Below are 25936 nucleotides of genomic sequence, written 5' to 3'. Positions count from 1 at the left end.
TTTGTTTTTACTGATCAAATCAGAGTAATAGGTCCACTTCGTGGCCAGTAGTGCATGCTTATAATCTAAAATAGCATCCCGCCACACAAGGCGGAACACCTCCGTTGCTTCTGTAGATAGAATGTTGCCAGAGCTATCTTTTATAAGAATGTTGTCCTGTCATGGGCCGGGCTTTGCCCAGCAGAGGAGGCCGTGTATCTGACTTTGATCATTATGCTGGGCAGCAAACTCCAGCTTGGTTGCTTGTTCTTCCCAGAACATCTGTTTGTCTTAGAGAATAATGTGGTACACACACCATTAATTTTCCTCCCCTTGACCTGTGTTAATGCTTGTTGTGTATATGTGTCTTGAAATGTCCATGTGGGCATTATGTGTATTTGTGTAAACTACTTGACACCTTAATTTTCCCCTGGGGATCATTAAAGTTACTCTATTCTACTCTACTACTCTACTCAGCCATTTATAAATGTTTTTGCGTACTTGAAAATTAAAGCCTTATTTATCAGGTCCTGTAACAGCCCACCTGCACTATATTCCTATACTTTGGGAATCTCCATTGTACATAGGATGATTAATTGGCTGATTGTAAAAAATGATCAGTAATGTAATTTGTAATTGTTTTTTGGTCAGATGGTTGGTGTAGCCGTCTGAAGTGGCTGCTGTCGTGGCCGGTGAGCGTCCTGCTTCACTGCACTGTGCCCAACTGTAACCTGCCAAAGTGGGAGCGCTGGTACCTGCTCACCTTCCTCTCCTCCACGCTGTGGATAGCCCTGTTCTCCTACCTCATGGTCTGGATGGTAGGTTTCACACACACACACCCACACACACACACACACACACACACACACACACACACACACACACACACACACACACACACAAACATAAATAACCTCATCCCTCTGTTCAGGTGACCATCATCAGCTACACGCTTGGAATCCCTGAAGTCATCATGGGAATCACCTTCCTGGCAGCGGGCACCAGTGTTCCTGACTGCATGGCCAGCCTTATTGTTGCCCGCCAAGGTACCACATCTCTGTGTGTATTTGTAAGTCATAAAAGATGCTCACCTTAATGTGCATGTTTTCACATTTTGAAGGTGCAAAATTACTTTAACAGTATGTTTACATACCTGCCCACTCCATGAAATACAGTGTTCTCTCATGGAAATATGATATCTGCCAAGTGCACAATCAAGAAGAGGGTAAGCATCGTGCGCACGCCATCGGGTGCTGGTACTGCAGTATTACACATTCAAAGATGAGACAAGTAGTGGAACCTGTGCTCTTTTTTACATTTATTTAAACATTTATCTGTGATTTATGTCAGCCAGTTTGATTTGATAAGCAATAAAAAGAAAACTAGGACGTTGACCCGTGGGGAACCACACGTTCAAGATGTGGTCATTTGTACTATATACTATATAGGACAGCTGACTTTTGGGAAAAATCTGCAGTTACGCTACATTTTTAAAGTATTGACAGAAAAATGTCTTGGCTTTTATAAAAGTCTTTATTGAAAATGAAAAAAATGAAAATGAAAACTGTTTATTTCGAACATTTGATACAACAACAAATACAAGATAGATCAGTAAAGACAACAACAAAAAAGTTCCTACTGTGTACCCAACATGTCCGAAAAGGGGTAGGGTGAAGCATCAGCTTATTTATCCCTACCCCTTTCTTCCCCACAACCAGTAATACCCTTTGCCACATATACACATAGATTCCTACACACCTAAACCGATATCAATATATATAGATATATATATATATATATATATATAGATATATATATATATATATATATATATATATATATATATATATATATATATATATATATACATATATACACACACATATACATATATATACATACACATATATATATATATATATATATATATATATATATATATATATATATATACACTATACACACATATATACACAAACATAAATATACACCTACACATACCTACTTACATACAAAATACTATATATTTACAAGCCGAAGCAAAAACAAAAACACCCTAACCCTCATTACCCTTCCTCCTCCCTATACCTAGAAAAAAAACATATTTTTGTACCGCTGTTTGAACTGGTTCATGCTTGGACATTGCTTGAGCCCCACTCCTAATCTGTTCCAATCCTCACCCCACAGACAGAAATACAGAAACCTTTAATGTTGTTTGTGCCCACTGATGCTTTAAATTAAATTTCCCCCTCAAAGTGCAATCCCCTGATCTGTTAAAAAAACATATTTTTAATATTTGCTGGAAATAAATTGTTTATTGCTTTATACACGATTTGTACTGTTTGAAAATGAACCAAGTCTGTGAATTTAAGAATTTGGATTGTAAAAATAGTGGATTTGTATGATCTCTATAGCCAGTATTATGAATAATTCTTATAGCTCTTTTCTGCATTACTGATAGTGATTGTGTTGTACCTTTATAAGTATTACCCCATACCTCTGCACAGTACTGTAATATGGTAAAACCAGTGAGCAGTAAAGAATGCGGAGTGAGTTGTGGTCCAGAATATGTTTCGCTTTGTTTAGAACTGAAATGCTTCTTGACAGTTACTTTGTATATGGTTTTATGAATCTTCCAGTTTATCTTATCATCTATTATCACCCCCAGAAACTTATTTTCATGTACCCTTTCAATATCTACCCCTCGACTTGTAACTGAACCTGTATGTCTGTATTACAATAGCCAAATAACATGTATTTTGTTTACTTAAGTTTAATGATAATTTGTTCTGGTCAAACCATATTTTCAATTTTCCCATTTCTATACTGATCCTCCTCAGTAACTCCTGCAAATCCCCCCCTGAACAAAAAATGCTTGTGTCATCTGCAAATAATACTAATTGTAATATTTTGGAAACATTGACAATATCATTTATATAAATTAGAAACAGTTTTGGACCCAATACTGACCCCTGTGGGACGCCACAAGCATTGTCCAAGCATGATGATGTATATTCCCCCAACTTCACAAACTGTTTTCTGTTACTTAAGTAGCTTCTCACCCAGTGCAACACCAACCCCTAATCCCATACTGTTCAAGTTTACTGATTAATATGTCATGATTGATTGTATCAAAAGCCTTTTTAAGGTCTATAAATATTCCAACTGAATGTAATTTGTGGTCTATGGCGTTTGTAATCTCCTCAACTGATTCTATTAATGCAAGTGATGTTGAACTATGTGCTCTGAATCCATATTGACTATCAGTAAGTAATTTATGTTTATTTATGAATTTGTCTAATCTATTATTGAATAACTTTTCTAATAATTTGGAAAATTGTGGAAGCAAAGAAACAGGTCTATAATTTGTGAAGTGGTGTCTATCCCCAGTCTTATACAGCGGCACAACCTTAGCTATTTTCATTTGATTGGGAAATTTACCGGTTTGAAATGATAAGTTACAGATGTATGTTAATGGTTCTACAATCCATTCAATGACCTGTTTTACCACCACCATATCAATTTCATTTAAATCGGTAGATGTTTTATATTTACAATTATTCACAATGTCTATAATTTCTTTTCCATCCACTGCTGTGAGGAACATTGAACAGGGATTTCTTTCTATGAGATTATTATCCCAATCCTCAGGTTGGGAATGGGAATTTTTTCTGCCAAGCTTGGTCCAATATTTACAAAAAAAATATTAAAACCGTTGACTACCTCATCCTTATTTTCCTTCTTGACATTATTATCAATGAAATACTGAGGGTAACTCTGTTTTTTATTACCATTTTTGATAATGCTATTTAATATATCCCATATTCCTTTAATATTGTTTTGTTATTATATAATATGTTACTATAATATTCCTTCCTACATACCCGTATAATATTAGTTAATCTATTTTTGTATTTCTTATATCTATTTTCTGCCTCTTTAGTCTTTAGTTTTATGAATTCTCTATACAGTGTATTTTTCTTATTACATGCATTTCGTAACCCTTTCGTCATCCATGGTCGATCTTGGATTTTTTGTTTTCTGTAGTCTTGTTTAATTGGACAATTTTTTATCATATAATGATGTAAATATTTGTAAAAAAGTTTCATATGCACTATCAACATCACTTTCACTGTATACCTTTTCCCAGTTTTGCTCCTGTAAATCCTTCTTTAGTGTGTTCATGTTTTCCTCTGTCCGCACTCGCCTGTATTTTATTTTCTCCTCTGGCTGATTCCGCCGATTTTTTCTATTATAAACGATGAAAACTGGTAGATGATCACTAATGTCATTGATTAATAATCCACTCACAGTGTTATTCTCAATATCATTGCTGAATATATTATCAATTAAGGTGGCACTATGGGATGTAATTCTGCTTGGCCTGGTGATTTTTGGATATAAACTCATACTGTACATTATACTGATAAATTCATCTGTTATTTTATGTTTATTTGGATTGAGCAGATCAATATTTAAGTCACCACAAATGAACACAGTTTTTTGATTAGTTTTTGAGAACATTTTTCCCATACAGTCAGTGAATGTTTCAATACTAGATCCTGGTTCTCTATATATACAGCTGACTAATACATTTTTGCTCTTTTCTTCACATATTTCAATAGTTATACATTCTAATAAGTTATCAATCACAGTTGTCATATTGTCTACTATTTTATAATCCATGTTCTTATCCACATACACAGCCACTCCTCCTCCACTCTTATTCTTTCTGTTTACACAATTAAATTCATATCCATCCAGTTCAAAATCCATTCCTTTATCTTCATTGATCCATGTTTCTGATATAGCAATTATGTAAAATATTTTTTTAAATTGACTTAAATATTCTTTAATGTTGTTAAAGTTTGCATATAGACTTCTGCTGTTGAAATGGATTATTGATAATTTGTTATCCGTTTTAATGATCCGATTAAACTTTTCATCTGTATAATAGCAACAACTGTCATTGATATTTGAGAAGAAATTATTGTCCGGGTCTATATCGTGCTCCAAGTCCAGTACATTGTGGTCTGTGTATTTAAATGGTCTCAGTTCTACTTTTCCATGATCAGCAATCCTTTGAGTTATATCCTTCTTGTCTCCAGATGTAGATGATGTAGTAGATGAATAGGTTCCTCTGGTCTGTGTCATGGTGTTGTGATGTGTTTGTGTCCTCATACCTTATTGGTCGTATTTGTCCAGATCCTCGATGTTCCTGATTACCATAACCTTCGCTTGTTCTGGTGTTCCATTCAATTTGATAAATGTTATGCAGTTGGATGTCGATGTCTGTTGAATTTTTCCCTTCTTTTTTAAGAAACGAGCTTTCCTGGCGATGTCTGCGTTTCTTTTGGTCAGATGTTCATTGATGAATACGTTTGGTTTGTTTGAATTTCCGTCCCTGTTTTAACAATGCCATTTTATGTTTCTGTTGACAAACCTCATAACTGCTCGCTTGTCTCCATCCTCTCTCCTGGGCAGGGGGTGGCACGCTTCAATGTTATTACAGTCCATTTGAATACCTTTAGATTGCAGGAAGTCAGCCACCTGTTGTTCCACTGAGCTGGCCTCCTGCTCACTGGCCTCCCCTCCACTGTCTTCTGACACCGCCCGTGCGTAGGATCGAGGTTTAATATGAATTCCTGTAATAATAACGTCGTTTCATCCTTGTGTACTGTTTCCAACTCCGCAACACGGTTCTCCAGGTACACCAGACGCCGGTCTTTCTCGGCATTCTGGATCCGGAGAGCCTTCACTTCTTCCACCAGCTCCATAATGGATTTCTGCTGCATTTTAACCACAGAGATTTCCTCAGACAAAAATTCCAGGGACTTTTTTGATATCGTCTCCCTCCTCCGCCGTCAGTGCCTTCTTCGGACCCATGGTCAGATAACTCCGCGCTGGCACCTCGGGCCTCGGTAAAGCCGCGCCGGTGGAACTGCGCTGACGCCTCGGGCTTCAGGTGGAGCCGCGCCGGTGGATGTGCGCTGACGCCTCGGGCCTCGTTAAAGCCGCGCCGGTGGAACTGCGCTGACGCGTCTGGCTTCAGATGGAGCCGCGCCGGTGGATGTGCGCTGGCGCCTCGGCTTCAGATGGAGCCGCGCCGGTGGATGTGCGCTGGCGCCTCGGGCTTCAGATGGAGCCGCGCCGGTGAAAAACAATCCTCAGTAGCTGTATTTAATTACAGCACCGCTGCCAAATGTTATGTTTAAAAGAATATAAATACAAATTCAACAGAGAAATGATTCCTCAAACACCGCCATGCGCCTTAACCTGGATTGAACACTAATCAGCCATCGGAATTTATTGGATGGTTTAATCGGTTTTCAGTTGTGTTCAATTTCTAAAATGAATTTTTGTCATCGGCTGCTTAACTAGTACAATATTCCATGTAAAGAAATTATGAATAAGTGAAGTTTTTTTTATATTTGCACTGTGACAGTGTTCATGTTAGATCAAATTTATTTATTTTTTTGGCCTGTGTGAGACACTGTTGAGACACAATTCTGCTGCGGTTTTGTCCGGAGTGTGAACATGTTAATTCTGGGGTTTAGGGTCACATGCAAACAGAAAATGTCGAGATTTGAATCTGCTGTCTGGGATGTTAGAGGATGGACAGACTGACGAATTCTGTCAGGTCTGCAGCAAACCTCACAGGCTTTTATTTTGAAATACTAACGGGTTATTAACTGAGCGCAAGGGTCTGTATGGGAAAATATCAGACCGAGGTGCGCGAGGTTAGGAACTGTGTTTTCATCTTGTTGGTCTTCATTTTGCATGCCCACTTCAAGCTTGTTTGCTGTTAATTCCTCCAATTCAACGAGGGAAAATGTCAAAGTCGTAAATCTGATATGTGATCCGGTCCGATTGTCATGGTAACGGTCTGATATGGTAAAATATCAGACCGGAAATCAGCCAATTAGTGCGTACGTGCCATCGTAGCGATGTAATATCCATAGAAGGGTTGTTGTTTTAAAAAAATTACTGATTTCTCAAAAAATATTGATCTGATCACCTTGCTGTTTTTCACGACTTGAATCCTCATGAAAAAATACCTAAGTATGCCAAAGGACAAAAGAAAGCTCTTTCTGGATTTTAATTGATGCTCTGAATATACAAACACATAGTGGCCACATGCCTTTTATTATATTGATGTGAATGAATCCATGGAAACATTCTGTAGAGTCACTTTCCTGCATATTAAGGGATGTATTTTAGAGCATGTTGTTTTGTACTTCACAGCCTGTCCTGGCCTTTGTCCTTGCTTTAGTTTCCAAGGTGTCAAAAAATAAATAAATGAATAAAATAATTAAAACCTTGCTTGTATAAGCATGCACAAAGATGAATTCTTTACTTAAAGGAAAGGATTTACAAAACTTGTACATCTGGTACGTTTATTTGTAGTGGATTACGCAAAACAAGTAAGCCATTAAAACATGTAGGAGACCATCGAACAGACCTGTAACGCTGGTGTTGACACGTGAACTCCACTGTTTTTCTGTGTGTGTGTGTGTGTGTGTGTGTGTGTGTGTGTGTTGTGTTGTGTGTGGGTGTGGTGTGTGTGTGTGTGTTGTGTGTGTGTGTGTGTGTGTGTGTGTGTGTGTGTGTGTGTGCTGGATGTATTGTTTGTTCCAGGAATGGGGGACATGGCCGTGTCCAACTCTATTGGCAGTAATATCTTTGATGTTCTCCTCGGGCTGGGCTTTCCCTGGGCCTTGAGAACTCTCATAGTCAGCTACGGATCAGTGGTAATGTCATGCATCCTTTACACACATAACTGCATAACAGTGGTGGGCACAGTTCTACTAATCCGCTAACCACTAATTATCAAAGATAATGTTTCATTATCGGATTAGCTTTTCAGATGACTTTGAAAACCATCATCGGACCAATTATCTTCCAATAAGTTTTGGACCGATAAATTTTCGTCCGTTAACATTTTTGCAGATGTAGCTTTATTGTAGTAGATGCACAGTTCTAGAAGAAACTGCTCTATCCCCTGCAGGCAAAGGAAAACTGGTCATAGAAAAGAAAAAAAGACTAATTTCTTTTGAGCCCATACTAATACGCTGGCAATATCACCCAAGTCATCCAGAGGCATACAGTTTTAACTTATGGTTAAAATTTTAACTGTTGGGGAAAGTGTAGTGACACGGACCCACAACAGGGGGCGCAAATGAACAGTCAATAGATGAGCCAAAAGGTAACAATTTAATGTTGTGAATGTGCACAACGATGATACAGACAATCACAGAATCTGACAGCAGTCAATACACCAAGGTGACGTTTGGGCAGGCTCGAGGATAGAAGACGTCTGTCCTGAGAAGAGCCGGAACCACACGATTCCACCGCCACAGAACCCGGAGAATACTGGAGCCGCCAAGTCCGAATTCCCAGGTGATCACCGTCCCCGACTGTCGATCTGGTACTGCTGGCGAGGAGCACAAACAGTGAGATGTGGGTGTGTGCACACCCAGTAACAAAACAGTCAGAAGGTGGAAAGTCACCTCCACCTCTAATCTCACACACACGTGCAGCTCCTGTCTAACCACTTATCTGGTTGGGGGTGTGAAGCGAAGCCATCGCTGATCACACCAAACGCCAATCCCACAGATAAGGAAACACTTACAGGAAAACGGCTGCAAAGAAGTTCAGACTATTAGTCAGTGTTTTCAGTTTAGCAGAGGAATTACCTTCACAGGTAGATGATATCTCGGCAGCGAGGTGGAGATGACATCCGGCTTTTATGGAGTGATGAAATGAAGATGGGTGACAGCTGTCATGAGTTGATGTGTGACAGCTGTCACTCCCAGTTGTGTCCGTGGCGGCAGCGCCCTCTCGTGCCTGAAGCCCGCACTTCAGGCAGGGCGCCCTCTGTGTGGTGGGCCAGCAGTACCTCCTCTTCTGGCGGCCCACACAACATTAACCAAACTAATTAATTTAAATTTTTATAGACGTTGTTATTGTTTGTTTTATGTCAAAATGCCACAAGAAGCCCAGGTTGCTTATCCAAAAGCCGAAAAGTCTGTTAAATTGTGATTCAGGCCATGGTATATAACTGGCGTCAAAATGCATAGAACACTGTCACCTACTGGCGACCGGTTACATCACAGTGTTGTCGACTGCATGATTTTAAAATTATCTGGAGGTTTCCAAAACCTGAGAGTCCACACACGTGGAGAAAAAAAAAAATCATAAGATCTGACAGGTTTAGTTGTACAGTTTGTGGTGTCAGCCACATGGTAAAAACAACACACACAAACAGATTTCACACACGAACATTCCCAGGTCAGACACCTCGCTTTCTGATTGGCTGCATGTCACATTTAGCTCCTCGCGTCCTTAACACACCACACACGGCATGAATATCTGACAGGATTATATTTAGCGTCATCACGATTGTCGGGGAGTCCTAAGATTGCCAAAAGGGGAAGATCGGGTCCGATACCCAGACAGCAAATAGATCCGGGCCGGATGTAGTCCAACATCTGGTACCAATCCTGAAAACAGATCCGGTCCAGACAGTTTTGCACCCTGGCCCGATCCAGCACGGCTCTGCTTTACAGTTCTGGAACAGATCCGGACCAGATCTGAACTGGATCCGCAAAACACCAAACCGTTTACAGACCATATCTGGCACCGATCTGGGACAGATGTGGTCCGCATCACAGCACCGTGGCAGGAACATGGGGCATAACGATAAGCAATTTTATCTGCACTCGGTAGAAACTATCCATTAGCGGTTGTAAACTCTGTACTCTTTAATCGTGATCGTCACTGAGGCTTTTTTAAATGCTTATTGCAAAGCGGTTTGTTTCTTTACGACAATCAAGTTTTATAAGTCCAGGGACAGTGATCTGTGTGTTATAGATATAAATCAATTTCCTCGGATCCACTTAACTTACCCCTGTAAAACTTGTTCCTGCCACGGTGCTGTGATGCGGTCCACATCTGCCCCAGATCCGTGCCAGATATGGTCTGTAAACGGTTGGTCTTTTGCAGATCCAGTTCAGATCTGGTCCGGATCTGTTCCAGAACTGTAAAGCGGAGCCGTGCCGGATCTGGGCCAGGGTGCAAAAACTGTCTGGACCGGATCTGTTTTCAGGATTGGTACCAGATGTTGGACTACATCCGGCCCGGATGTATTTGCTTGTCTGGCTATCGCCTAATTTCTTGCATGTGAACCAGCTTGATGTTATGACCGCCTCACGGAGCAACTGATTGATCCGTTATAACACAACACACCAAGCAGCTAACTGATCGGATGTTATGACGCCTCACGGAGTGACTGATTGATGCTTTACGACACCGCACCGAATGTTTTCACTATTATTTGATTTCTTTGTGTGACATGACATCGTTTTCAAGCATTCAAACGGCGATTCCTATCGTCACAACAATTCCAGCCACACACGAGAAAGTTTTTTTGACAGTTCTTGTTATTGAAAGAAACCTTGTCTCCCTAACTGGATAGAGTTGTGATGTCATCACGCGTACACTTAGGCGCTGTCTAGGGATCTTGAAATGTCTTTTTTTTTTATACAAATGGAAAAAAATAACATATTTTACAAAAGCACATTTATTTGTAACACCAACACATGTTACATTGATTCACTTGTGTTGAATGAATCAACCAATTGGTATGAGCGGAGGCTTAATTTACCCATAATCCCTTTGGGTATCTGTGTGTTCATGTTCAAATCTTCAGAATTAGTGCATTATTTTAAAATTAACAGATATGTCTTATATATCACTTTGTACATTTTAAGAGTTTACATTAACGTAGTTATTCTTTCCGGAAGAATTTTATTTATAAAGCAAAACCATAATTCAAACTGCTTTCCATTTCAAGACGTCTGCCTCATCGCTGTCACTGTATCCTGTATGCTTTCCTGCAGCAGGGGGCAGAGTGCACAAAGACAAGCACTGGCTCATTGGCTGTTTGGGTTGTGATTGCCATTGGTTCTATTAGAAGCTTTGGTGGTGTTTAAACTCAAAATCAGCTTGTTGGTAGCTGAGAGCGTATTTGAGGCAAATTTGAAAGTTATCGGTTGTCTGTAGCTTCGGATAAGTTTTAGGCAGGTTTAGCGTTAAAAAAGATAACTTTTAAGTTAGCTGTGCCCATCATTGCTGCATAACTGAACATTTGCATTTAATGTATTACTTTCTTTAATGCCACTTGTTTTTCATTAAACACAGTCTTTGTTTTGTATTTATTATTTATATATTTTTACAGTGAGGTGCAAACTGACACTCTCAATGAATAGACTAAGTTTGATCTGCATCTGATCTGTATTGCGGATTTAGCAGATATTTGATATTAATATTAAAAGTCCTTTTGATCTATATTTTGTATTGTATTTTTGCTTATGAAAAGCCACTTATAACAAGAGTTTGACCTTAAATTTGTTCCAAGGTAAAAAGTTGTGGAATTGGAAACTAGTGTAGTTCTAAAAAATGTGTTGCTGTGTTTTGTTTTCAATAGGTGACCATCAACAGTAAAGGCCTGGTGTACTCAGTGATCCTATTGTTGGCCTCGGTCACACTTACCGTGAGTTCACCTCTATCCTCAACCCTTAAACCTCCACACAAAAACATCCCAGGGATTATAGCACAGTGCAAAGAGCGGTATCATTTACAGTTTCATTTCAGGTTGATGCAAAAGTTAACTTTTTGGTCACAAATTGAAGCTACGGGTCTCGGTAAGAATTTTAGTCTGAGTAGACAATAATCATATCATTTTGGAGAAGGCAGGGGTCCATGGAGGGGTGTAGGAGTCCGATGCAAGAGGAATGCCGCTAAGTACATCTCTCATAGCATTTGATATTATGGTCCAAATTGGACATACAAAACATTTGTGGTTTTGATTCGGTTCATTTCAACCTTAAATGCAAGTCATTTTATTCTAGTAGCCACAATTTGGATGGTTTGTTCAAAAAAAGTTCTTTAAAAACTATAGGTTTTATGCTTTTTTTTCAGAAGGGGGTGGACATTGCTGGGGTTTCTATCGCCCAAACGCCCAAAAGGGGATTATGTCATGGCGATTTCTGTCCATCTGTCTGTCTGTCCCAAAAAGGATATAGGCGTTCTGAAATCAACTCCTCTCACAGTTTTTATGAGGAATTTCGTCAAACTTGGTACAAGTCCTTGTTATAGGTTGGCAATACGCATATTATCATATTTGGGCCCATTTTACCAGTGTTATGGCCCTTGATTAATAAATCTAGACTCCGTCAGTTTCATGTAATCAACTATCACATACCTTTAAATGGTATCAGAATGTAGCAAGCACTTATACCAAAGCAGCATTCGCCAGCGGGGGATATTGTGCTGTCAGAGCACTGTTGTTTTTGTTTATTTCAAAACACAGATGTTAACCAAACTAAAATGAAGGAAGCACCCCCCCACACACACACCCTCCCAATATAAATGGCGGAGGTTTATAGACAAATTTGCTGAAATACCTCTTGTAACACAGAACATGGTTTCTGGTTTAAGCCACACTGCAGAATCTTCCAGTTTTCATTCAGCCTACCCTTCTCTGAGTGGTCTGGCAGCAAACAAATCTCACTTTATGTAGGCTTTCACTTAATTTTATATATATATATATATATATATATGTAAGGATTAAACAACGAGAAGCCGTGCATTACACTGTTTTAATGCCACGACCACGGAGTCTGAAACACCATGACGCGAAACGGATTAAAATCGTGTAATACACGGTTTCGAGTTGTTTAATCTGCTTATACCACGGTCCCACACAGTGAGCTAACACACAATATTTATTTAAGTTAACAGAACTTGATAAAAATGTGCGAGTATTGGCACTATTTATGTTTTGTCTCTGAGCACTTACCAAGTCTGTGGGCTCGCGCCACAGCGGGCCGCTCAACACTGCCTCTCCCCTCTCTCTCTGCTGTGTCACACTGTGACAAACTCTGTCAAACAGGTCCAGAAACTACGCTCGCTGTTTTGATGCGGAGCGCTCGGCCGCCCGCAAGGATAGAACTGTTCTCTCCTTCTTTCCTGTCTTCAATCTTGTCCAGTTCATCCGATGTTAAATCTTTACGCCGTTGCTTTTGCTGTTCTTCTCGTTTGCTCTCCTCTTTCCATTCCTCTAACGTTTTATTTTGGCCAACAATATTAAAATTCACTTGAAAATCCATGTTTTATCGCATTTCTGTCATTCACTTGTCAAAACACAGCTGATCTGTGCCAACTGTTTGGTGCATTGCTATGGTGACGACCAGAGCGGAGTGATTATTACAGTGATTTAACTTGCCGAACTACGCGTGCGTATACACGAAAATAATGCACGCCAGTTAGACATGGAATTCTCACTGACCATGGTATAAAAAAAACATCTATATATATATATATATATATATATATATATATATATATATATATATATATATACGAGGTCTGTGAGAAAAGTATCCGACCTTATTATTTTTTTTCAAAAACCATATGGATTTGAATCACGTGTGATTGCGTCAGCCAAGCTTGAACCTTCGTGCGCATGCATGAGTTTTTTTCACGCCTGTCGGTTGCGTCATTCGCCTGTGAGCAGCTTTGTGTGAGCACTGGTCCACCCCTCTTGTCGTTTTTTTATTGCGAATAAATGTCTGAACGATTTGGAGCTTTGCTGTATCAATTTTTTTTTCCAGAAACTGTCAGAGACCTCCAGGTGGACACCGTTCAAAAATTAAATGTGGCTTTCAGGGACGATTTTATGGGGATTAAACAGATTACGGAGTGTTACTTGCCGCTTTAGGACGGCCCACAACTGCTGAGAGCGCGGTGCGCTCCCAGCGCCGATCGACATGCTCAGACCCCGCTGAAACAGGAGAGAGAAAGGCAGGAGACGTGGCGTTGCTTTGCACCATGCGGCTCCACCATGACAAAAACTCCTGTAACAGTGGAATGTGCATTCATTTCTAAACTGGACGCTGTCCTTGATGCGGTATTGTCATCTGACTAGCACAGAATTGTGAAAAGACGTGGACATCAGCACTTTTTCGGTACATTAAGACAGACGTGCGGAGGAGTTCCGCGCATCGCGGTGGAGCCGCATGGCGCAAAGCAACGCCGTGATGAAGCCTCACGGACATGTTGGGGCATGTCCAGCTCATGCACAATCACAATCGGATAATCACACGACTGGAAAGCAACCGGAATCCATCTGAAAGCCATCTCAAAGCCGTCCTGTGAGACCAACACTGAGGTGGTTTTGTCCCACGCCATGAGCAGCACGGTGGCGCATTCATCCGCTTCTTTTTCCATGAAAAAAACTCCTGTAACAGTGGATGTGCCGGAAAAAAGTGCTGATGTCCACGTCTCCTGCCTTTTTGTGAAAGTCAGACGACCTCCCGGATCAACAAAGCCTTCACGTTGGAAATGATCTGGTTGTTTCAGCGGGATCTGAGCATGTCGATCGGCGCTCGGAGCGCGCCATGCTCTCAGCAGTTGTGGGCCGTCCTTAAAGCGGCAGTAACACTCCGTAATCTGTTTAATCCCCATAAAATCGTCCCTGAAAAAAATAATAAGGTCGATACTTTTCTCACAGACCTCGTGTGTGTATATATATATATAGGTTCTGTGCTAGGACCAATTTTATTCACTTTATACATGCTTCCCTTAGGCAGTATTATTAGAAAGCATTGCTTAAATTTTCACTGTTACGCAGATGATACCCAGCTTTATCTATCCATGAAGCCAGAGGACACACACACCAATTAGCTAAACTGCAGGATTGTCTTAGAGACATAAAGACATGGATGACCTCTAATTTCCTGCTTTTAAATTCAGATAAAACTGAAGTTATTGTACTTGGCCCCACAAATCTTAGAAAATATGGTGTCTAACCAGATCCTTACTCTGGATGGCATTACCCTGACCTCTAGTAATACTGTGAGAAATCTTGGAGTCATTTTTGATCAGGATATGTCATTCAATGTGCATATTAAACAAATATGTAGGACTGCTTTTTTGCATTTGCGCAATATCTCTAAAATTAGAAAGGTCTTGTCTCAGAGTGATGCTGAAAAACTAATTCATGCATTTATTTTCTCTAGGCTGGACTATTATAATTCATTATTATCAGGTTGTCCAAAAGTTCCCTGAAAAGCCTTCAGTTAATTCAAAATGTTGCAGCTAGAGTACTGACAGGGACTAGAAGGAGAGAGCATATCTCACCCATATTGGCCTCTTCATTGGCTTCCTGTTAATTCTGGAATAGAATTTAAAATTCTTCTTCTTACTTATAAGGTTTTGAATAATCAGGTCCCATCTTATCTTAGGGACCTCATAGTACCATATCAGCCCAATAGAGCACTTCGCTCTCAGACTGCAGGCTTACTTGTAGTTCCTAGGATTTGTAAGAGTAGAATGGGAGGCAGAGCCTTCAGCTTTCAGGCTCCTCTCCTGTGGAACCAGCTCCCAATTCGGATCAGGGAGACAGACACCCTCTCTACTTTTAAGATTAGGCTTAAAACTTTCCTTTTTGCTAAAGCTTATAGTTAGGGCTGGATCAGGTGACCCTGAACCATCCCTTATGCTGCTATAGACTTAGACTGCTGGGGGGTTCCCATGATGCACTGAGTGTTTCTTTCTCTTTTTACTCTGTATGCACCACTCTGCATTTAATCATTGGTGATTGATCTCTGCTCCCCTCCACAGCATGTCTTTTTCCTGATTCTCTCCCTCAGCCCCAACCAGTCCCAGCAGAAGACTGCCCCTCCCTGAGCCTGGTTCTGCTGGAGGTTTCTTCCTATTAAAAGGGAGTTTTTCCTTCCCACTGTCGCCAAGTGCTTGCTCACAGTGGGCCGTTTTGACCGTTGGGGTTTTTCCGTAATTATTGTATGGCTTTGCCTTACAATATAAAGCGCCTTGGGGCAACTGTTTGTTGTGATTTGGTGCTATATAAATAAAATTGATTTGATTTGATTTATTCTTGTATTCTTTTATGGTCATCTTTTTATTCTGTTTTAAATTTTTAATTCAGTTTTTTTGTTGTTGTTTTATGTTGTGTGAAGCGCCTTGAGATGAGTTTGTTGTGAATTGGCGCTATATACGAGGTCTATTAGAAAACTATCGTACCTTTTTATTTTTATCAAAAACCATATGGATTTGAATCACGTGTGATTGCATCAGCCAAGCTTGAACCTTCGTGCGCATGCGTGAGTTTTTTCACGCCTGTCGGTTGCGTCATTCGCCTGTGAGCAGGCTTTGTGTGAGCACTGGTCCATCCCTCTCGTCGTTTTTTATTGCGAATAAATGTCTGAACGATTTGGAGCTTTGCTGCATCAATTTTTTCCAGAAACTGTGAGAGACCTCCAGGTGGACACCGTTTGGAAAATTAATATGGCTTTTAGGGACGATTTTATGGGGATTACACAGATTAAGGAGTGATCCAGACGGTTTAAAGACCGCCCACAACTGCTGAGAGCGCGCCGCACTCCGAGCGCCGATCGACAGGCTCAAACCCTGCTGAAACAACCAGAACATTTCCAACGTGAAGGCTTTGTTGATCCGGGACGTCGTCTGACTTTCACAAAAAGGCAGAAGGTGTGGATATCAGCACTTTTTCGGCACATTCCACTGTTACAGGAGTTTTTTTCATGGGAAGAAAAGCGGAGGGATGCGCCACGGAGCCGTTCATTACGTGTTGGTCTCACAGGACAGCTTTAAGGTGGATTTCAGATGGCTGTCGGTTGCTTTTCAGTCGTGTGATTATCCGAGGAATTGAGTATGAGCTGGATATGCCCCAACATGTCCTGTGAGGCTTCATCACAGCGTTGCTTTGCACCATGCGGCTCCACCACAACGCGCAGAAATCCGCTCCTCTTTCCATGACAAAAACTCCTGTAACGGTGGAATGTGCCGTTCATTTCTAAACTGGACGCTGTCTTGATCTGGTATGTTGGGGCATGTCCAGCTCATGCTCAATTTCTCGGATAATCACACGACTGAAAAGCAACCGACAGCCGTCTGAAATCCACCTGAAAGCCGTCCTGTGAGACCAACACGGAGGTGGTTTTGTGCTGCGTAATGACCGGCTCCATGGCGCGTTCCTCTGCTTTTCTTTCCATGAAAAAAACTCCTGTAACAGTGGAATGTGCCGAAAAAGTGCTGATATCCACGCCTTCTGCCTTTTTGTGAAAGTCAGACGATGTCCCGGATCAACAAAGCCTTCACGTTGGAAATGATCTGGTTGTTTCAGCGGGGTTTGAGCCTGTCAATCGGCGCTCGGAGCGCGGCCCGCTCTCAGCGGTTGTGGGCAGTCTTTAAACCGTCTGGATCACTCCTTAATCTGTGTAATCCCCATAAAATCATCCCTGAAGCCATATTAATTTTCCGAACGGTGTCCACCTGGAGGTCTCACAGTTTCTGGAATAAAATTGATGCAGTAAAGCTCCAGATCGTTCAGACATTTATTCGCAATAAAAAAAACGACAAGAGGGGTGGACCAGTGCTCACACTAAGCCTGCTCACAGGCGAATGACGCAACCGACAGGCGTGAAAAAACTCACGCATGCGCACGAAGGTTCAAGCTTGGCTGATGCAATCACACGTGATTCAAATCCATATGGTTTTTGAAAAAAAAAAAACAGGTCGGATACTTTTCTAACAGAACTCGTAAATTAATAAATTTGAATTTGAAATTATTCATCTTTGATCTTGAACTTTAATCCCAATTGCTGAACTTTGACCCTGATAACTAAATTTTGATCCTGCTGAAAGACAAACAACAACTGATCTTTAACACTGACAGCTTACTTCTGATCCTGATCCTCACCTTTGATTGTGAGCAATGATCTTTGATCCTGATTACAGAACATTGATGCTAAATGCTGAAGTTTGAACTTGATTGTTAATCTTTTGTCTTGATTCTGACCTTTGATCAGTGGCTGAACTTTGACCCAGATTCCTGATGGTTGCTCTTGATCCTCACCTTTGATTGTGAGCATTGACTTTGACTCTGTCTCACTGTTAACAATTGTTTAGAAGAATTCTTGCAATTTCCACTTGATTCAGATTTGCACCAAAATGGGATGGTTTCTTCCTTGGCTTGTGTCTCGTGTTCATGAAAATCAGTTGGGTTCATTGTTCATTAATTTTGCTTAATCGTAACAATCAAAGAAACACCGGTGAAATAACATAACCTCATTGTCAGATGTTGTTACAAAGAAATAAAAATACTTTGTCGCCTTGCTGCCTCATTGCTTCTCCTCAGGAAGCTTTGGTGGCTGTTTCAAGCTGCACAGTCTGACAGGTTGCCACTAACATTAACTCACCGTAGGTCCTTTCATTTGCATCCACTTTCTCAATACCATGGCTCTATGTGCCTGACACACTCTGGTTTAAATAGGACGACAGATGCTACTCTTATTCTTTGGCATTTAGACTACAACACATTCATGACTAATGAATATGATTATCTAACATCTTTGTGCTGGTATTTCCTGACATTTCTGGTATTTGCATCCACCATCAGGACAGCTTCTAAAACATAAGCTAACAGAATGCCAGGCAATAAGATGAGACCTGTCATGATGGTGAAATGGTGCATAATTTGACTTTTTTTGTTAAATTGTATTAATGGTTTTCAAAGTCTGCACCACCATTGGTTTTCCTGCATGGTGGTGACTGTCTTTCCAGACTTATTATTTCACATCTGTGTCCCATCGCAGGTCCTGAGTGTCCATCTGAACCGGTGGAGGTTGGACCGCAGACTAGGACTGTGTCTCCTACTGCTTTACGCCATCTTCCTTCTTTGTTCCATCGGCTTTGAAAGGCTGTAGAATGCTCACCCACACGTCCTTGCCCACACATTCAGCACCAGATACATGGATGATTGATTAATTTCTGCATACGCGTGTGAGCAGCACATTCACAGCTGCCCGGCAGCGATGTTGTTTACCTTTGATAACTGAGTATTTTACATAGTTTTATACTGACCACCTTCAGGCAGCATCAAACCCTCCAACAGCTGCATATCATACTACATATTTATAAAGTATTGAATTTGTGCTTTCTTTGCACCACTAACCAAATTGTTGAAGGAACCTAAACGTGTTCGTTTACACTTTATGACTGCCATAAGTAACCTCAAAGAACTGATAATCACACATGTAGCGTTTTTCTTCTTCATTTTATGTATTATTTTAGTGTGTGTAAATATATATTTGGCATTGCATGGCTGATCCGCTTGCTCCTGATCAATTGCAGTAAGCCACTGTTGTCTTGGTCTTGTCTATAAAGTGGGCCCCCTTTTTCTTAAAAGCTTCCCAGCACTCAAGAGTTTCGTGCGAGAACGAATGTGACTGCGCTGTGTAAAGTTTTTGCGTGTCTAATGAGAGTCTGATGATGAGTGCAATAAAACACTGTGTCCTGTGGAACGTCTCTGTAATGTATTGAGTTTGATTTACTCCTGTGCCTACAGCCTGTTCTGTCCCAGTGAGTTACCCGTAGTGCCATATCTTACACATGTGCAGTTAAATAAAAACAACTGAGTTGGCGATTGGCAACTGAGCGTGTCCGTCGTCTGCAGTATATTACATGGTGTCAGAAGTCTGTAAGACACCAAAACTGGGGGGGGTGGCATTGCTGCAGTTCGAACACCCCAAGATTGATTGGGGCGCCTCTGATTTACATCAAGAGTTTGACAGATTCTGCAGTCGCGTAACATTCATTTTGATGGTCCCCTCGCCGACCTAACAGCGAAACACCAAGCAGGCTGGCTAGGTATGTGGATCAGAGAGTAAGGCAGAGAAGTCTACAATTGCTGCCCATAAATGGTAAAATATAAATGGCTTAAAAAAAATTGTCTTATATGCAATTTTCATTTTTATTAAAATAAATAAATAAATCACAAGTATTCACAGCATTTGTCATGAAGCTCAAAATTGAGCTCAGGTGCATCCTGTTTTTACTGATCATCCACAACTGACTGGGATGTTTTTAGAGCTGCAGGCACCCGAGAGGACTCCTCCATCAGCGTAGAAGACTATGCTGAGTATGTGACTGGGTACAGTAGTGTTCAGAATAATAGTAGTGCTATGTGACTAAAATGATTAATCCACGTTTTGAGTATATTTCTTATTGTTACATGGGATCAAGGTACCAGTAGATTAAGTAGATTCTCACAAATCCAACAAGACCAAGCATTCATGATACGCACACTCTTAAGGCTATGAAATTGGGCTATTAGTAAAAAAAGTAGAAAAGGGGGTGTTTACAATAATAGTAGCATCTGCTGTTGTCGCTACAAACTCAAAACTATTATGTTCAAACTGCTTTTTTAGCAATCCTGTGAATCACTAAACTAGTATTTAGTTGTATAACCACAGTTTTTCATGATTTCTTCACATCTGCGAGGCGTTAATTTTGTTGGTTTGGAACCAAGATTTTGCTCGTTTACTAGTGTGCTTGGGGTCATTGTCTTGTTGAAATGCCCATTTCAAGGGCATGTCCTCTTCAGCATAAGGCAAGTATTTTGACATATCCAAACTGATCCATGATACCTGGTATGCGATATATAGGCCCAACACCATAGTAGGAGAAACATGCCCATATCATGATGCTTGCACCACCATGCTTCACTGTCTTCACTGTGAACTGTGGCTTGAATTCAGAGTTTGGGGGTCGTCTCACAAACTGTCTGCGGCCCTTGGACCCAAAAAGCACAGTTTTACTCTGATCAGTCCACAAAATATTCCTCCATTTCTCTTTAGGCCAGTTGATGTGTTCTTTGGCAAATTGTAACCTCTTCTGCATGTCTTTTATTTAACAGAGGGACTTGGCGGGGGATTCTTGCAAATAAATTAGCTTCACACAGGCGTCTTCTAACTGTCACAGCACTTACAGGTAACTCTAGACTGTCTTTGATCATCCTGGAGCTGATCAATGGGTGAGCCTTTGCCATTCTGGTTACTCTTCTATCCATTTTGATGGTTGTTTTCCGTTTTCTTCCACGCGTCTCTGTTTTTTTTTTTGGTCCATTTTAAAGCATTGGGGATCATTGTAGATGAGCAGCCTATAATTTTTTTGCACCTGTGTATAAGCTTTTCCCTCTCCAATCAACGTTTTTAATCAAACTACTGAACTTCTGAACAATGTCTTGAATGTCCCATTTTCCTCAGGCTTTCAAAGAGAAAAGCATGTTCAACAGGTGCTGGCTTCAAACTTAAATAACTCACTGACTGCATGCCAAACTACTATTATTGTGAACACCCCTTTTCTACTTTTTTTTTTTTTACTAATAGCCCAATTTCATAGCCTTAAGAGTGTGCATATCATGAACGCTTGGTCTTGGATTTGTGAGAATCTACTGAATCTACTGGTACCTTGTTTCCCATGTAACAATAAGAAATACACTCAAAACCTGGATGAATCTTTTTAGTCACATAGCACTACTATTATTCTGAACACTACTGTATATCAGCACTTGTGTTGAGAACATCGTACCCACCATACAAGTGAGGAAGTTCCCCAACCAGAAGCCCTGGGTAAACAGAGAGGTGCTGCACTTGCTGCGTGCTCGCACTGCTGCTTTTAGATCTGGCAATGAAGCCGAGTACAAGGCTGCACAGTACAGACTGGAGAAGGCTATAAGAGCGGCCAAGAGACAGCACAGGACGGAGGACTTCAACTCTAACGCTGACCCCAGGAGAATGTGGCAATGTTTGGATCACATCACAGACTTCAGGACCAGCTCCAGAACCACCACCATCAGCTCATCGGACAGCCTGCCAGACGACCTCAATGCCTTCTACATCTGCTTTGAGAGCCCCACCTCTACAGAATGCAGACACACCGCAGCCACTCAACCCCCCTCCCCCCCGCCACTCGTCACATCAGCCCAGGCACACAAAGCCTTGAGGAGCGTCTGCCCCCGGAAGGCTACCGGGCCAGACAATGTACCAGGACGCGCCCTCAAAGTATGTGCTAATGAGCTGGTGGATGTTCTCACCTCCATCTTCAACATTTCCCTCAGGCAATGCATCGTCCCGAGATGCTACAAGACCACCACCATCGTCCCCCTCCCCAAGAAGAATCCCCCATCCTGTCTGAATGACTTCCGGCCAGTAGCACTCACATCAATCATTATGAAGTACTTCGAGAGAGTGATACTGTCTCACATTCATAACAGCATCCCGGACACCACCGACCCACTGCAGTACGCCTACAGGCACAACCGGTCTACGTCAGGCGCCATCACCGCTGCCCTTCACATCTCCCTCTCTCATCTGGAGAATAAAGACTTCTACATTAGGATGCTCTTTATCGACTACAGCTCCGCCTTCAACACGGTCGTCCCCCACAAACTCACCCACAAACTGTTAGCCCTTGGATTTCACCCCTCCCTCTGTGACTGGCTTCTCAACTTCCTGACTGGCAGACCACAGTCTGTCAGGATCGGGAGGAGGACATCAGCCACCATCACTACCAACATGGGGACCCCACAGGGCTGTGTCCTGAGCCCCATCCTCTACACCCTGTTCACCCACGACTGTGTCGCTTCCCACCCAACAACACCATCATCAAGTTTGCCGACGACACCGCCGTGATAGGACGCATCACTGGCGGAGACGAGGCGGCCTATAGGAGGGAGGTGGACAGTCTGGTGATGTGGTGTGGAGACAACAACTTCACCCTCAACACAGACAAGACCAAGGAGATGATAGTGGACATGAGGAAGGAGAGGAGGCCTCACCAGCCACTGTGCATCCGAGGTCTTGAGGTGGAGAGGGTGAGGAACTTCAAGTACCTGGGGGTCCACATCAGCGATGACCTCACCTGGACATTCAACACCACACAGGTGGTGAAGAAGGTTGAGCAGCGGCTGTATTTCCTGAGGAGACTGAGGAAATTTGAGATGGTACCCAAGATCCTCAGCAACTTCTACAGCTGCATCATTGAGTCAGTCCTGACCACCTGCATCACTGCGTGGTACGGCAGCTCTACTGTGTGGGACCACAAACGCCTGCAGAGAGTGATAAGGACTGCGTCTAAGATCACCAGCACCCCACAACCCTCTCTGCAGAGCATCTACCACCGCAGAGTCCACAGGAGAGCTGTGTCCATCATCAAAGACCCCACTCACCCCCAACATGGACTATTCACACTCCTCCCCTCAGGCCGCAGGTTCAGGACTGTGAGATGCAGAACCACCAGGTTCAAGAACTCCTTCTTTCCCACAGCCATTAGACTGTTAAATAGGTGGTTTTGTGCCGCCTAATGAACGGCTCCGTGGCGCGTCCCTCCGCTTTTCTTTCCATGAAAAAAACTCCTGTAACAGTGGAATGTGCCGAAAAAGTGCTGATGTCCACGTCTCCTGCCTTTTTGTGAAAGTCAGACGACCTCCCGGATCAACAAAGCCTTCACGTTGGAAATGATCTGGTTGTTTCAGCGGGCTCTGAGCATGTCGACCGGCGCTGGGAGCGCGCCACGCTCTCAGCAGTTGTGGGCCGTCCTTAAAGCGGCAGTAACACTCCGTAATCTGTTTAATCCCCATAAAATCGTCCCTGAAAGCCATATTCATTTTTCGAATGGTGTCCACCTGGAGGTCTATCACAGTTTCTGGAAAAAAATTGATGCAGCAAAGCTCCAAATCGTTCAGACATTTATTCGCAATAAAAAACCGACGAGAGGGGTGGACCAGTGCTCACACAAGGCCTGCTCACACAAGGCCTGCTCACAGGCGAATGACGCAACCAACAGGCGTGAAAAAACTCAAGCATGCCCACGAAGGTTCAAGCTTGGCTGACGCAATCACACGTGATTCAAATCCATATGGTTTTTGAAAAAAATAATGTCGGATACTTTTCTCACAGACCTCGTATGTTGCTGTAATTTGTAAATTAGAATAGAGGGGATAGGAGACGGTGATTGTGCAACTTTCAACAATTTTTATTAAAAAAAAATAATAATTTCAACGGTGCTGGACTTTAATCGGCTCCTCCTCTGCCTCACCACCTCTCCAGCTTTGGAGAAGACCTGCTCGCAAGGCAATGATGTTGCTGGCATTGACAAATATTTTTTTGTCATTCTCTGTAAATTGGGATAGACTGCGGCTCGTGTCGCCCAGTATTTGAGCCGGTCTTCTCCTCTGGAGGTAGGCATATGTTGGGTCAAACCTTTGTAGTAAAGCCCTGAAGGCTTTGCTCTCCACTATTTTGAACGGTTGTGCATCTTGCACAACATAGTCCACTAGTGCCTCATCCAAATCAGCTTGTCTGCCTTTAATGGAAATACAGTATGACATGCTTAGCTATTTTTGTTTATGAGTATGTTTTAATCTTAAGGAGTAAAATATAGGTTACATGGCCTGATTCCTGCTCCAGGAGCAGCAACAGAAGCAGCAGCTATTGATGTCTCGGGATGTTTGGATCTCAGGTGTCGCAGCATTGAAGACGTATTGTTACTGTACCTCAACTCTTGAGCACAAATCCAGCACTTGACCTTTTTGGGGCTTATTAGATCAAAGTGCTCCCAAGCAATTGATCGTGCTCTTTTTGAAACTGGCTCCTCCATGTTCCTTCCTCATCACTACTCACTCTCTCACACACACGCACTCACCTTTCAATAAAATCACAGCTCTTCAGTCACTCAGCTCAGTCTCTGATCTTGTGGCATCATATGCAAGAAGTCTTGAGGCTCTAATTGCTGCCAAAAGTACATCAACAAAATGACAAAAATAAAATTTTCCAAACTGCATCACCTCCAGAAGCCTTGATGGCTGTTGTGTACCAGTGTGGTCTGACATGTTGATGCAATCTGTTAATTCACCAGAAAACCTCTCAATCCAGTCCACTTTGTAAATCGCAGTGTGTGCAGAGTCCAGGATGTTAATTGTCAGATGATAATGTGGATTGCTAATTTCATGTTGTTCCCAAAACATGCCTATTAAGAGGCTTTTAATCAAGCCAATTAAGCTATATTTTGTGGCGATTACATACTGCTCAAAAAAGCAAAAATGAGTAAGACATGCCACAAATGGATTTTCTTGATGCAATATGCACCATAAAGATAGGGCCCTTTGTCGCAAAAAAAAACATATTACTGTAATTACAATCAAAAATGAGGTTCACTCAGACCGCTGTAACCACTGAAGCTAAAACCCTTATTTAGAGTTTAATTAGCTCACAGTCCAATTTTCCATTTGCTTCAATTGAACATTTTTTCTCCCTGGAAATGACTAGTTTTGAGTCTACAAAATGCCAGAAATGCCTGTGTCAAGATTCAGGGCCAGGTATTTAGCAAACTAGAACCCAAATGCGAGACAGCCAAAACACAAGTAGTAAATTTTAATACACAGTCAGTGAGCCAAACATACAGAAACTGGAGTGGGTAAGGCTTCAACAACAATATGGTCTTCATACAAAAAGGGTGTGGACTCTAACACACGGCAGGTGAACGAGATGATTCAACAAAAATACAGTCTTTATCCCATTAAGAGTATAGTATCAAAAACACAGCAAGAGAGTGAAACAATTCAACAAAAATAGTCTTTATCCAAGTAGGGCTGAGGTATCAAAAACAGCGAGAGTGGGGAAGGTTACAACTAAAATACAAACTAACCCTGAACACAGGGTGAGGGAAAAACCAGTAAAGCAGAAAGTACAAACAAAAGGCAAAAATGCTTAGAGCCCCTGGGATTTACCTAAACATATTAAGACTACAATTTACAGATTAAGTGTATAACTTAAAGAATTTCAACGATCAGTATTACACATACCACCTCAACACGAGAAGCATGAACAACAAATAATGAACCAGCCAAGACTTGACTCAAAATGTGACCTTAAATAACCAGCTGAACTAATGAGGCACACCTGAACTGATTACACAAGAACATTTACTGACAAAAGGAGAAGAAGAGTGCAGCAGAGAACTTCATAAGCAAAAGTGACTGGGACATGAAATACTAAAACAAACCACAAGG

At 41.6% G+C, this 25936-nt stretch overlaps 1 protein-coding gene across 1 annotated transcript in view; it reads left to right on the top strand.

The window, feature by feature from the left end:
- Positions 1-19389, top strand: part of LOC117520297 (sodium/potassium/calcium exchanger 3-like) — a 46476-nt gene extending 27087 nt beyond the window's left edge. Inside the window, exons 13-17 of the mRNA XM_034181617.1 lie at positions 631-797; positions 911-1025; positions 7618-7730; positions 11468-11533; positions 18681-19389. Of these exons, the coding sequence (XP_034037508.1) occupies positions 631-797; positions 911-1025; positions 7618-7730; positions 11468-11533; positions 18681-18791 (572 nt within the window). The 3' untranslated portion in view covers positions 18792-19389. The remainder of the gene's footprint in view (positions 1-630; positions 798-910; positions 1026-7617; positions 7731-11467; positions 11534-18680) is intronic.
- Positions 19390-25936: the final 6547 nt, after the last annotated feature.

Source organism: Thalassophryne amazonica, chromosome 11 (genome assembly GCF_902500255.1).
Source record: "Thalassophryne amazonica chromosome 11, fThaAma1.1, whole genome shotgun sequence".
NCBI classification, from domain to species: Eukaryota; Metazoa; Chordata; class Actinopteri; order Batrachoidiformes; family Batrachoididae; genus Thalassophryne; species Thalassophryne amazonica.
This window is presented reverse-complemented; position numbering and strand designations above follow the sequence as displayed.